General features: G+C 54.7%; 1 protein-coding gene across 1 annotated transcript; it reads left to right on the forward strand.

The window, feature by feature from the left end:
• The first annotated feature begins 6,582 nt into the window (after positions 1–6,582).
• TMEM61 (transmembrane protein 61) lies at positions 6,583–11,325 on the forward strand. The gene is made up of 3 exons (XM_067001570.1): positions 6,583–6,735; positions 9,398–9,806; positions 10,878–11,325. The coding sequence occupies exons 2-3, from the start codon at positions 9,460–9,462 to the stop codon at positions 11,164–11,166; spliced, it is 636 nt and encodes a 211-aa protein (XP_066857671.1). The 5' UTR covers positions 6,583–6,735; positions 9,398–9,459; the 3' UTR covers positions 11,167–11,325.
• The last annotated feature ends 202 nt before the right edge of the window (positions 11,326–11,527 follow it).

An 11,527-nucleotide genomic window follows, 5' to 3' on the forward strand; every position in this document is an offset into this window, starting at 1 on the left:
GCTGATCGGTCTCTTAATACAAGAGCTTCCTGTATAATTCTTGGTTATAGCACTACCTACTAAAGCAAGACAGCAATCCCAGTACCTCCCAACACGATCCAAAACAATATTTTCATACCTTTATCAAGCGCACAAATGTGATGGCCACAAAACAGTGCCTTTTCTATACCCACACTCAAATTTTGTGACTCTCGAAACAGCTCTGAGGACGGGTGAGCACATGGATCCTGTCTCCAGCCCGTGTTAAAGCCTGGGCTCACTTCTCAAGTCTTGCGTACTGAGCTGCAGACTCACACAGCCGTTTTCTGTCTCTTTCTGCCCTCTCCATCCACAGCGAGGCCCATTTATTTTTGCAAAACACTTAAGAAAAGCCAATCAGCCCCTAATACCAACCAAGAGCCTGTAGTAAGCTCTGAACCTCATTGTACTCAGGTGTCCGACCGCATCCACACGAATGCTGATGGCAGGGCTGGCTCGAGGCAGGTTGTGCTGGGGGTGGCACAGTGAATCACCGGAGGAGGAGAGCCTTCCGTCCAGAGAGAGCTGACAGTTTCCTGGCACAGCGGTATTTACACCTCCGGGGAAGTGAAACTACACTCTTTTAAACAAGATGAACAGCCAGACTCGCTCCTAGCTAAGGAAAGGACAGGGTACGTTTTGGGGAGGGAGGTTAACTCTCAGAGTCCTGGAAGGCTTCATATGGAGATGGAGCAGGGAAGCCCCTGGGCTCCATCAGGGATGGCACATCTCCGGCTCAGGGATGCCACTTTCTGGGGGGACTTTCCCTCGCTCAGTCTGGCTCTGACACATTTAATGCCATTATGGAGAAGTTTCAGCTCTTTATTTCCCAAGCTATCGTTTTTGCAGGATTTAAAAATTGTCTGCAGTTACCTAGAAATACGGTTAAGAAGATGTAAATGCTCCAGGTAAAAAGCGAGGCAAGGTGTGCAGGGAGAAATTACAGCTTTTACTAGGCCAAGAGACAAGGCTGAGAGCAGGCTTTGAAGGCAGCAGACAAACTCCTGGGCACAGCAGTACAGCTGGAGCAGCATCACTGCTGCTGGATGGAAGAGGGTGATCTTTGCTGTTTGCAAGAGACCACGCGATGTGAAGAAAAGAGAGCCAAACGAAGCATCTACTGCCTACACTCGTGGAAGAAACAGCACCTTTCCCAGAGGTCTCGAACCCTGTAGCCTGCAGACTACCAGGTGCTGACCAAAAAACTCTGACCTGCAGAAGGGCTTCCCTATCTGAAAGTGTGTTTGTTTTTTTTCCCAGCTGTATATTCCTCACACTGATAAAAGGTGCTCCCTCTCCTTTCAGCCATACTTTGCTTATCTCCTCAGGCCACCACGGCTAAAACACAAGTTTTTCAGCATTCACTGGTGGTGTGATATCCCTCTGCAACCACACAGCTCATCACACCAGCGCCAGCAGTGCTTGTAGGCAGCCCGACACCAGGCCAGAAGGTGAGGTGGTGCAGGAGGCACCGGGCAAGGAAAGCAGCTGTGGAGCATCTGGGACTGGTTTTACTGGGTGCTGAGGTCTTCACACACTGTGGCAACCAGAAGAGCTAGATGGCTGCTTTATAGATTTTCTAAAAATTGTAATTAATGCTGCTTTTAAGCTTCTCTTTTGCATTTCTGTGCAGAAAAAAAAATATAAAAAAGAAAAAAGAAAAGAAAAAGCCTATTACTGGCTCCCTGGAGTCCGCTGTAATGGCTGAGTGCTGGGAGACATTCAGACTTCACGGGGCTCTTGGGAATGTCCGTGTAGCTGGAGCTCATCCCTTGTGTAGTGCTGCATTTGCTGGAGCGCCGCTGAAAGCAAAGTTAGCCGGTTTTGTCTATGGCTGTATGTGTTTGCTGCTATGTTGAACATTAGCATTTTAATCAAGGAAGCAGAGAAGCTTCAGCCTCATTTATTCACCACGTGACACAAAGTTGACGTGATTTAGCAGCCAGTGCAGACCTTTGATGCCCTCTCTGCTCAGGTGGGATAGCCGTGCTCATGGCCAGCCTCAGGCATGGCTGTGGGGTCTCCAGGGCTGCAAATTGGTGTTTTTTTCACCACGAGCCCAATATCAGCTGATACTCCATCAGAGCTGCAACATCTGCAGCATGTAAAGCACGCCGGGTGGTGGGGCACATGTGTGTTAGCCCAACTGCTGTGCCTCTTCCCAGAAAAAGGAGCTCAGACCTGAAATGTGCAGAGTGTGTGGGGCCTGGGAAAAAATTCCAGCAGCTCAAGAAAAGCTATGCCTGACTAAGAATTAGGCAGGGACATGAGGATTCCTCTCTTCCCTACCCCTTTTTACGGCAAATTTAAAATCCTTTCTAGATTTGTAGATTTTTCCACCATTTCTTGGTGGAAAGAAACGCTCCTAGGAAGCTCTTACCATCTTACCATGTTTGCAAAATGGAAATTTCCCTTACAGGAATCCCCCAGCTTTGACATGCCCACTTACCTACCACAGCACCAGCAGAGGGCCGCACGCAGGCCTGGTGCTGCTGTGCTAATTCAAGTCCTGAATGAAGAGCGGAAGGAATTTCAGGCCATTGCTCATCCATAAATCCTTCTGTGGATGAAATTATCAGTACTTCTCCTTTTCTAGGACTTCCCACCACAGCCATGTTCCTCAGAGTGGTGCAGCTTTACAAACCTCTGGTTAGGACCACTGCAGTCCTGTTAGTGCGCTACAGGCTTCAAAACACACAGGTTTTGGGGCCAGAGTCTTGCTAGATGATGGGCATTGCTAGTGCAGAAACCACTTCAGAAACTGAACTTTAAGAAGTGATGGAGCTGAACATATCATAAGATGTTTATACACATCTTGTTCTTCTATTGTAATTCAAATCCAGTAAAAGCCATTGGAATTAAAAATAGAATGTGTCATGTAAAAAATGGGCTTTTGGAGTCAGTAAAGTCCCAAGGCAAAGAAAAAAAAAAAAAAAAAAAGCTCTCCACAGAAAGAATACTTGTTGGTGAAACTGGAAATGCCCACAACAAGCAAACACCATTTTGTGGCTGTAGGATCGATCCCCTTTTACAGCCAAATGCTAGGCTTTTCCTAATGGAGAGCGAGGGTGCATGGTCCCAAATCCTCTGGTTTCCAGTACAGCAGAACCACCAAAGAGAGAGCTGTGGACAGTTGCAAGTTCAATCCCAAGTAAACCTAAGGTCGCAGGTAAAAATTGCATCATTTGAAGAAGTAGGACAAATATTTTCCGTGCTAGGATTTACTTACTGGATTAAGTGGGAGTGCCTGAGCCAGTATATCTACAATCACATCTAATCAGGCATTTTAAGGAGATGCAAATTAAGGCAGAGATAAACAGCAGGAGGTTTCTCCCTTGCTGTACAGGTGCTGGGTGTAGGAACGCCTTCCCATCTGCGCACTGTAGGGCGCAGCGGCTCGACAGGCTGCACCCCGCTCTGCTGGGCCACCTATGGGCACCTCGCGCGTCCCCCGAGGCCTCGCCAGCGGCTTTCAGTGGCCCCTCTACAGGAAAGCAGTGTCCTGTTGAGCAGTTCTTGCATGTAGAGAGCCCAGACCTCCCTCCCTGTACAGGCACCGGGCATGTGGGTGCATGGCACGGGTGCCATGTCGCTGGTGGAGGCCTGCGGCCTGGCCCGCGCTGTGGACGCTCCTGGCCTGGTACGAGGGCCTGGCAGCCTCACCCCAGCCCACAGGGCTGACAACTGAAATGTATGGAAAATTCTGGCTTATTTAGCCTGACTGTACAGCAAAATACACTGTTTTACATTCGATTTGCTGCAGCAGCAAAATGCGGTGAATGGAGAATCAAGCAGCAGCACTTTCCCCAAGCAGCGGGAGGGAGAGCTGCGCTGCTGAAGCAGCACGAGGATCGGGCTCAGCAGCCTTACCTGGGGGAGGCAATTACGGGAACAATCTCGCTTTCTCTGTTCCTCTTTGTTCCTGTTCTTGCAGGGGCTGAAGCTGTCTTTTATATCTTCTTGTTTTCTCCACCGTGTTCTCACCGTGCGCGGGATGTTTTGCATATATTGCCCAGAGATTCTGCCTTTATCACGGAGAATCCCTTTGTGCCCTTACCCCAGCTGTGCTGCAGCACCTCATGCACCAGCAGGGAGGAGAGGAAAGATGTCAAGGGGCCAAGGCCATCCAAGAGCCGCCAGCTCTCTGCCGCTTGTGTCACTGGCACACTCAGCACTTACAGCCTCTAACCTCTTGCAAAGTGTGTGCTTTGGGTTTGTGTCTGCCTGTAGGGCAGCTCTCAGGGAACGAGGGAAGATCCCAGCTGGTTGTGGGGCTGGAGGAGCAGTGTTTTGGCATGGAGGGGCCTCTCTTACCATGTCTCCCTGCAGTCCCGTGCACGCAGAGCCCTGTGCAACAGCTGCCTGGGAGTGCTTCAGAAACCTGTTAACCAAATCTCAGTTAAAAATAATACTGAGCAGGTGACAAGCAGAAGAACATGTGTCATTGTCCTTTGATAGGGGAGCTGGTGATTCACGGTGCCCGCGTTGCTCACCGACGGCAGGCGCTGATACAGGTGCCGGCGGCAGAGGAATCCAGGTGTCCTCCGAGGCTGAGCTATGTCCTGTCAGGGAGTGAGGACCGCAGTGTGTGGAGAAGGACTGGGGTCTGCTACTGGGGGGACTGGGCCTCGGGGTTCGAGGCTCTTGCTGCATCCCAGCCTGGGGGGTGAGGCTGTGTTGGGGCACGGCTTTGGGGACCACCCAGTCCCTCTGTTTCTCTGGCACCACTTGGAGAACTCCTCTGTGTCTGCAAGCAAACAGGGTCATGTACCCACACGTGTTCAGCCAGCCAGAGCGGCTACCAAAAGATGTGAATTACGTGATGGGGCTTTGCAACAGCCCCTACAGCCCGTGCAGGTAAACCCAGAGCTGCTTTTGAACCAGCAAGAGGAGCTGCAGGCAGCGCAGGAACAGCAGCCCGGTGCAGATGTATCCATAGAAATGTCTTCATCTGCCAGTGAGGTGCAGCTGTAGCTCGAGAGCAGCACAATGGATCTGTGAGGGCGCACGGCAATAGCACGGAGCGGTGTGACAGCTGCTAATGAAATCTACCTCCACCTGGGTGATTAGGAAGCGTGCACAAACCCAGCTGCCAGTCACACAGCTCATCCTGAACCTTAGATCAGAGCACTCTTGGCTTGTTTAAAATCCAGATATACTCATGATTGCTGCAGGGCAAAAAGATCCAGCTGGAACAGGGGAGAGGGGAAGTATTGGCATCTGACAGGGAGATGAGAACTGAAGAGGTCACAAAGCGATGGGGATCCCCTGTGCCGCGGCGTGGGTGTCCCACTGTACTGGTTTCAGCTGGGATAAAGTTGATTTTCTTCATAGGTACTGGTATGTGCTGTGTTTTGGATATAGGAGAAAAGTGATACTGATAAGTATTATTATATAAGTAATGTATAATACTCCTCTCCGCAGCCTGATGCTCTCTTTCCAGGTTCCCCGACTCCTGCGCCCCGGGGACCAGCGGTGTCTGTGTGCTCACCGCGCTGTCTCTTAGACGCACACGCAGCACGGTGCAAACCCACCCAAAACCCACAGAGGCGAGCACACTCACAGCCCCGGCCTTACCGGCCCTCAACCCCAGCACCCCCCAGCAGACCATGACATTGGCCCCTCAGGTGTCTGCCATAAAAACCACAATACTCTGCATTTGAACAGATGTTTCCTTTTTTTTCCCTTTCTTTTTTTTTCCTTTTCCTTTTTTCCTTTACCTTTTCTTATGTTTTTCTTTCCTTTTCCTTTTTTCCTTTTTTTCTTTCCCTTTTCCTTTTTTCTCCTTTTTTCCTTTTTATCTTTTGCTTTTCCTTTTCCTTTTCTGTTTCTTTCCTTTTCTTTTTCTTTCCTTTTCCTTTTTTCCTTTTTTTCTTTCCCTTTTTCTTTTTTTTGCTTTTCCTTTTCCTTTTTTCTCCTTTTTTCCTTTTTATCTTTTGCTTTTCCTTTTCCTTTTTTTTCTTTTTCTTTTTTCATTTTTTTCTTTTTTCTTTTTTTCTTTTTTTTCCTTTACTTTTTTCCTTTTTTTTCTTTTCATTTGTTCCTTTCTTTTTTCTTTGCTTTTGCTTTTCATTTTTTCCTTTTTTTTTCCTTTTCCTTTGTTCCTCTTTCTTTTGTGCTTTTGCTTTTCCTTTTTTCCTTCTTTTTCTTTTCCTTTTTTCATCTTTCATTTTTTTTTGCTTTTGCTTTTGTTTCCTTTGCCTTTTCTTTTTCCTTTTCCTTTTTTTTTTTGCTTTTGCTTTTCCTTTTTTCTTTTTCTTTTACTCTTCCCCTCTTTTCTGCTTTTGCTTTCCCTTTTTCCTCTTTTTCTTTTCTTTCCTTTTATTTATTTTTATTTTTTTTATTTTTTTTTTTTTTTCGGGGGGGGTGTGCCTTTCCTTTTTTCCTTTTTTCCTTTTTTCCTTTTTTCCTTTTTTCCTTTTTTCCTTTTTTCCTTTTTTCCTTTTTTTTTTTCCTTTTTTCCTTTTTTCCTTTTTTCTTTTTTCCTTTTTTCCTTTTTCTTTCTTTCTTTTTTTTTTCCCCTTTTCCCTTCCTTTCCCCCTTTCTCCTTTCCCCTTCCCTCTTTCCCTTTCATTCCCACGCCTTCCTCCTCTCCTAACCCGGCAGCGGAGCAGCCCCGGGGGGGTCCCGGCAGCGCCCCGCCCGCCGCCCCGCCCGCCCTGGGGCCGTGCTCCGCGGGAGCCGCCGGGCGGCCGGAGCGGGGCTGGCGGCGGCGGGGTGAGTCCGGGGGGACCGGGGGGGGCAGGCGGGGGGGGCGGCGGGGTGCCCGCGGTCCCCGTGCTGCGGGGCGGGCTGGGCTCGGGAAGCCGGGAGATGGAGGCGTGCGGTGCTCCGGGGAGCTGCGGGTAGGGACGGGGCATCCCGTCCTGTCCCCATCTCCATCCCCATCCCCATCCCCATCCCAATCCCCATCCCCATCCCAATCCCCACCCCCATCCCATCCCCATCCCCATCCCCATCCCATCCCCATCCCCATCCCCATCCCCATCCCCATCCCCATCCCCATCCCATCCCCATCCCCATCCCCATCCCCATCCCCATCCCCATCCCCATCCCCATCCCCATCCCCATCCCCATCCCCATCCCCATCCCCATCCCCACCTGCACTGCCCGTGGGATAACATCAGGACCGTGCAGATGCTCTTAAAAACTCATTTAGCACAAGGTTTTGGGGCAGTCCAACCCCTAACTAATGCTAGCGGCAGCACAGCAAAGTCCGAGAGAGGCAGAAAGCAGTCTTAATTACACGCCCGTGCCTCAGTGCGTCTCCGTGGTGTTCCTCCTGGCACGTCCGCGTGTGGCTGCAGGTCTGCGGGTGTAAAGGTGGCTGGGAGCGCCGTGGAGGTGGATTTCTGCCTGCGGGAGCTGGGAGAGATTCAAAACTCTTCTCATTTCTTGCGTCTCCGGAGAAGAGTGTTTTTCTGAGTAATGCTTAGTAGCCCCTATGAATCACCGTCTGCATAACTTTATATGGGGGCTGCTATTCTCAGCATCTCCCTGCAACTATGCAAACTATTAACCTTCCTATCTGCCTGGAAGCCAAATGTGCAGACCTTTTTTTCCCAGGAAAGCCTGCTGCGGAGCGGGATGGGGCAGAGCAAAACGCAGCTTGGCAGGTGGGGACGTGGGCTTGGAAGGAGACCCTCGCTGTTTTCGGAGGGGCAGCCCCTCCTGGAAGCCCGGGCAGGAGATGTGCAGCGGGAGACCCGATGTGCCGGGTGCTGCCTCCTGCCCCGGCGCACCCCTCGCACCCACCCACGCTCCTCTGGCCTCTTCCTGCAGAAGAAAAAAACCTCACGTCTTCGAAGGGCTTTGGAAGATGCCCGGGAGAGCCATGCCAGCCCCACAGGGGCCAGGAAGGGGTTTGGCAAGGGGACGCTGGCGATGGCAGCACGGAGGAGCTGCCCCCGCACGGGCACTGCGGGAGCACGTGCCGGGTGGGCTGGGGGAGCTCTCAGCGCTGCTCCCCGCGCTGCGCTGCTTGTGTCAGAAGGGTTTATTCTCCAGCTGTCACTCTGCCACCTTCCAGAGGCTCTCCCTCCGCCTTCCTCTGCCTCCCCCTCGCTCCCAGATGTGTGCGGTGCGGGGGCCAGAAAATTCCCCGCAGCCGGGTGGGGAGCTGCAGCATCCCCCAAAGCTCCCCACACCGACCCCAAGCGCGGGGAGGGTGCTGACTGCAGGAGCATTTCCGCGCTTGGTGATGCTCCAGTCCAGGCTTCTGGCTCGGAGGGACCTGTAATTTCCACGCAGTTGGATCAGGAGCTTCAGTGGGGGGGGGGTTCAGGGGCTTTTTATTCTTATTTTTTTCCAAATGACATTGGGTGACAAATTTCCAGGAAAATGCAGTGTTCTCAAAGGCACTCACAGGTCAGGGGCGTCCTTGTGCCCCCAGTCCCGTGCAGTCCTGCGAATTTCCAAGCTCCCCCTTCTCCCTGGATCTCTTCATTAGAGGTAGATCAGATCAGACGGGGTTTCTTTCACTACCAAGTAATTCAGCTTTCCATGGAGCGAGCCCATCTGATAAACGGGGTCACCCGGAGCTTCGTTTTCTCAGTGCTTTGTGGCCTCGGCCCCGCTGCCTGGCATAGCAGAAGCACCCACGTCAGCGGCAGGCCGTGCCCTCTGCGAGGGCTGAGCTCGTGTCCAGCAGATTCCTGGCTTTTAACGCAGACGGGGACTGATTCCTGCTCCCACCCCTGCCCCGCGCCGGGTGGCAGAGGGGAGCAGCTCCTGGGGGCTCCCACGGGACAGCTCCTTGGGGTCCCCGCTCACGTGGTGCCTCGGGACCAGACCTACGTGAGCTCGCCTGGTTTGCCAGGGCTCTTTGGCTTCCAGGGGTGGCCCTTGGCCACCTTCCCTGAGGACCCTGAGGATGCAGGAGGCAGCGCAGCCCCCGGTCTCCAGGACTAGGGGCTTTTGAGCAGCGATGCCAGGCACCTCCTGGCACCGCAGGGCTGGTTTGCGTCCAGCCTGAGATGAGAAAACATGCGCTGATAATTCTGGAGTGGTGACATCTGAAATTTATGTCCCTCCCCTAACCCCTCTCATAAGCCTTGCTTTGATCAGAGACCCAGCTGGCGTTTTTCCGAGTCTGTGAGGAAGGCTGGAAGAAAAACCAAAGGCAAGAGCTATGCACGTCCCCGGGGCTGCCTCCTGAGCTCCCCCGGCTGGGATTTTCGTCTGCCGGGATGGGAGCGCTGGGTCATGCCTTAAAAACATTTTTATGGGGAAGGTTTTTTGGTCCAAGGGGGCGGCTGTCTTCGCTCTGCACGAGGGGTTCCCATCGGGGACGGTGGAAAAGCCCCTTCTGGCGGTCGGTGGTGAGCAGCTGAGGAGGACGCACCGCCTTGCCCCTCTCCAACCCTTCCCTGTGTTGCAGGACGCGGCGTCTCATGCGCTGCCTCGCTCTTCTCCCCTCCCGGCCTTGCTGAATCCCGAAGGATGGCAGCCGCCTCGCTGCGCTACGGCGTGACCATCACCGGGGCCGTGCTGCTGGTGACGGGGACGCTGTGCTTCGCCTGGTGGAGCGACGGCGAGGTGGGCTCCTCGGCCGGCGCCGGGGCTCGCCTCCTGCCTCCCCGCGAGGCCCAGGCGGTGCCCAGCTCCTCCAACGCGCTGCTGCGCTCTGTCAGCTTCTTCTGCTGCGGCATCGGCGGCATCCTCCTCCTCTTCGGGCTGCTCTGGTCTGTCAAGGCCAACGCCAGGGTGGTGTCCCGGCGCTACCAGTACCACTTCCCCCGGGACCTGCAGTACTTCACCGCGGAGCCCCTGGAGAAGTGGCACTGCAGGTGGGTGCTCTGGGTTAAATCGGAAAAAAAAAAGAAAAAAAAAGACTAAAAGAAACTAAAACCATAAAGCCACGAATGTTCTGTCGGGGCGGGAGGCAGCATTGCATTCCTGCTTCTCTGGGGCTTTCGGTGCCCATCTGACCCCAGGGGTGAGATGGGGAGCTGCTCTGGGTGCTCTGTCAGGCTTCGCACCAGTTTGTTCCCAGTTTGATTCCTGTGCTGGTGGGGTGGCATCGCCCCGGCACTGCTGGTGCTGTGAGAGCTGGAGCCAGCAGAAAACACTGCGGCGAATGCCTTGGCATCCTGCACGGGGAGAGTCAGCCCCCTCCAAACCGCCGGTGCTGCGCAGGGCAAAGGTTGAGCGGAGGTTTTCCCTGTACACACGCCGTGTTTGCTCAGCACAGAGCGGCTGGAAGCGGCAGCAGCGGGGCTGGTGCGTGGAGGGCTCGGGAGGGCACGGGGCGGGGTGGGACTGCACTGAGCCAGCACGCCCGGCCCTCGCCCCGCCGCTCGTGGCAACGTGCTGCCCGGCTCCCGGCAGCCTCTGTGCTTTTTGGGGGTGGTTTTGGGGCTGCAGGTGGGGTTAGGCAGGTGGTGGGGCTGCTCTTCTGCCCGTGGGTGCGGAACGGGGGCTGAAAGCCAGCCCCTCCGCTGCCTCACGGCCAGCCTCACGTGCGGTCATAGCCCTTGCGCCAGAGGTGGCAGCTTGCCTGGCTGCCTTTCCTCTTCTTGGGTGAGAGCTCAGTGGGAACGGGGTGACGCTGCCTCGTCGCAAGGTCTCATCGATGGTTCCTCCTGCATGGCTCCTGCTGCGTGGCTTCCTGCCCTCCTGGTGCCAGGCAGCACCTGGCACGGTCTCCGCTTGCCTCCAAGCGTGCAGAACCCGCCCGTGTGCCACCACCGGCACACACCCCCCGTGCTCAGGGCTTGTCTGTCGGGGCAGGGGGATGCTCCAGGCGACAGGGAGCTGGGGCGCTCCGACTGGTGGGCACTGGGGTGCTCCAGCTGATGGGTGCAGGGATGCTCCAGCCGACGGGATGCACTGCCGGGTGTCTTCTCCTTCCCTCCCAGCTCCTGGGACTCCAGCGCCATCCCCACCTACGAAGAAGCCCTGACCTGCAGACCTGCCCACGGCGCCCCAGCCTTGGTGCAGCCGGCGGCGAGGAAGGAGGAGCGGACGCCGCCGCTGCTGTACCACTACCTGCAGGAGGACGAGCGCTGGCAGGGCGGCCGCCGCCGCAGCTCCTCCGACAGCGCCCTGTTCCGCCCCAGCCCCTCCTGGCTGGAGGCCCAGCGCCCTGGGGAGCCGCGGGCAACGCCACCACCCAGCTACGAGAACATCAGCGGCCGCGGCGTCTGAGAGGGTGGCGGCGCGGGGCCGGACTCTGGGTGGAGGCGCGGGGGCTGTCCCGATTTCCGAGCGATCGGCCCGGGGCTGCGGGTCCTGCGGGTGATGCGTTTGGGCAGCGGCGTGCTGGGAAGCCTTTGTATTTTTAATAAAAGCCCTGGGGAGCTCTTAGCGGTTTTTGGCGGCGCGTGTTTGTGACACCGAAGGGTGATGGTGGCTCCAAGCCTGTGCCCGTCGCTGTGCCACGCATCGCTCGGGCACCCACCAGCACCGATCCACTCTGGGGGCTGCCCTCTCAAAGCAAGAGCTCTGCAATAAAAACTGCAGCAGAGAACAAGGGGGCTGGCTGGAGAAAATGCAGCCAGCAGCTGGG

Source organism: Anser cygnoides, chromosome 8 (assembly GCF_040182565.1).
Source record: "Anser cygnoides isolate HZ-2024a breed goose chromosome 8, Taihu_goose_T2T_genome, whole genome shotgun sequence".
NCBI classification, from domain to species: domain Eukaryota; kingdom Metazoa; phylum Chordata; class Aves; order Anseriformes; family Anatidae; genus Anser; species Anser cygnoides.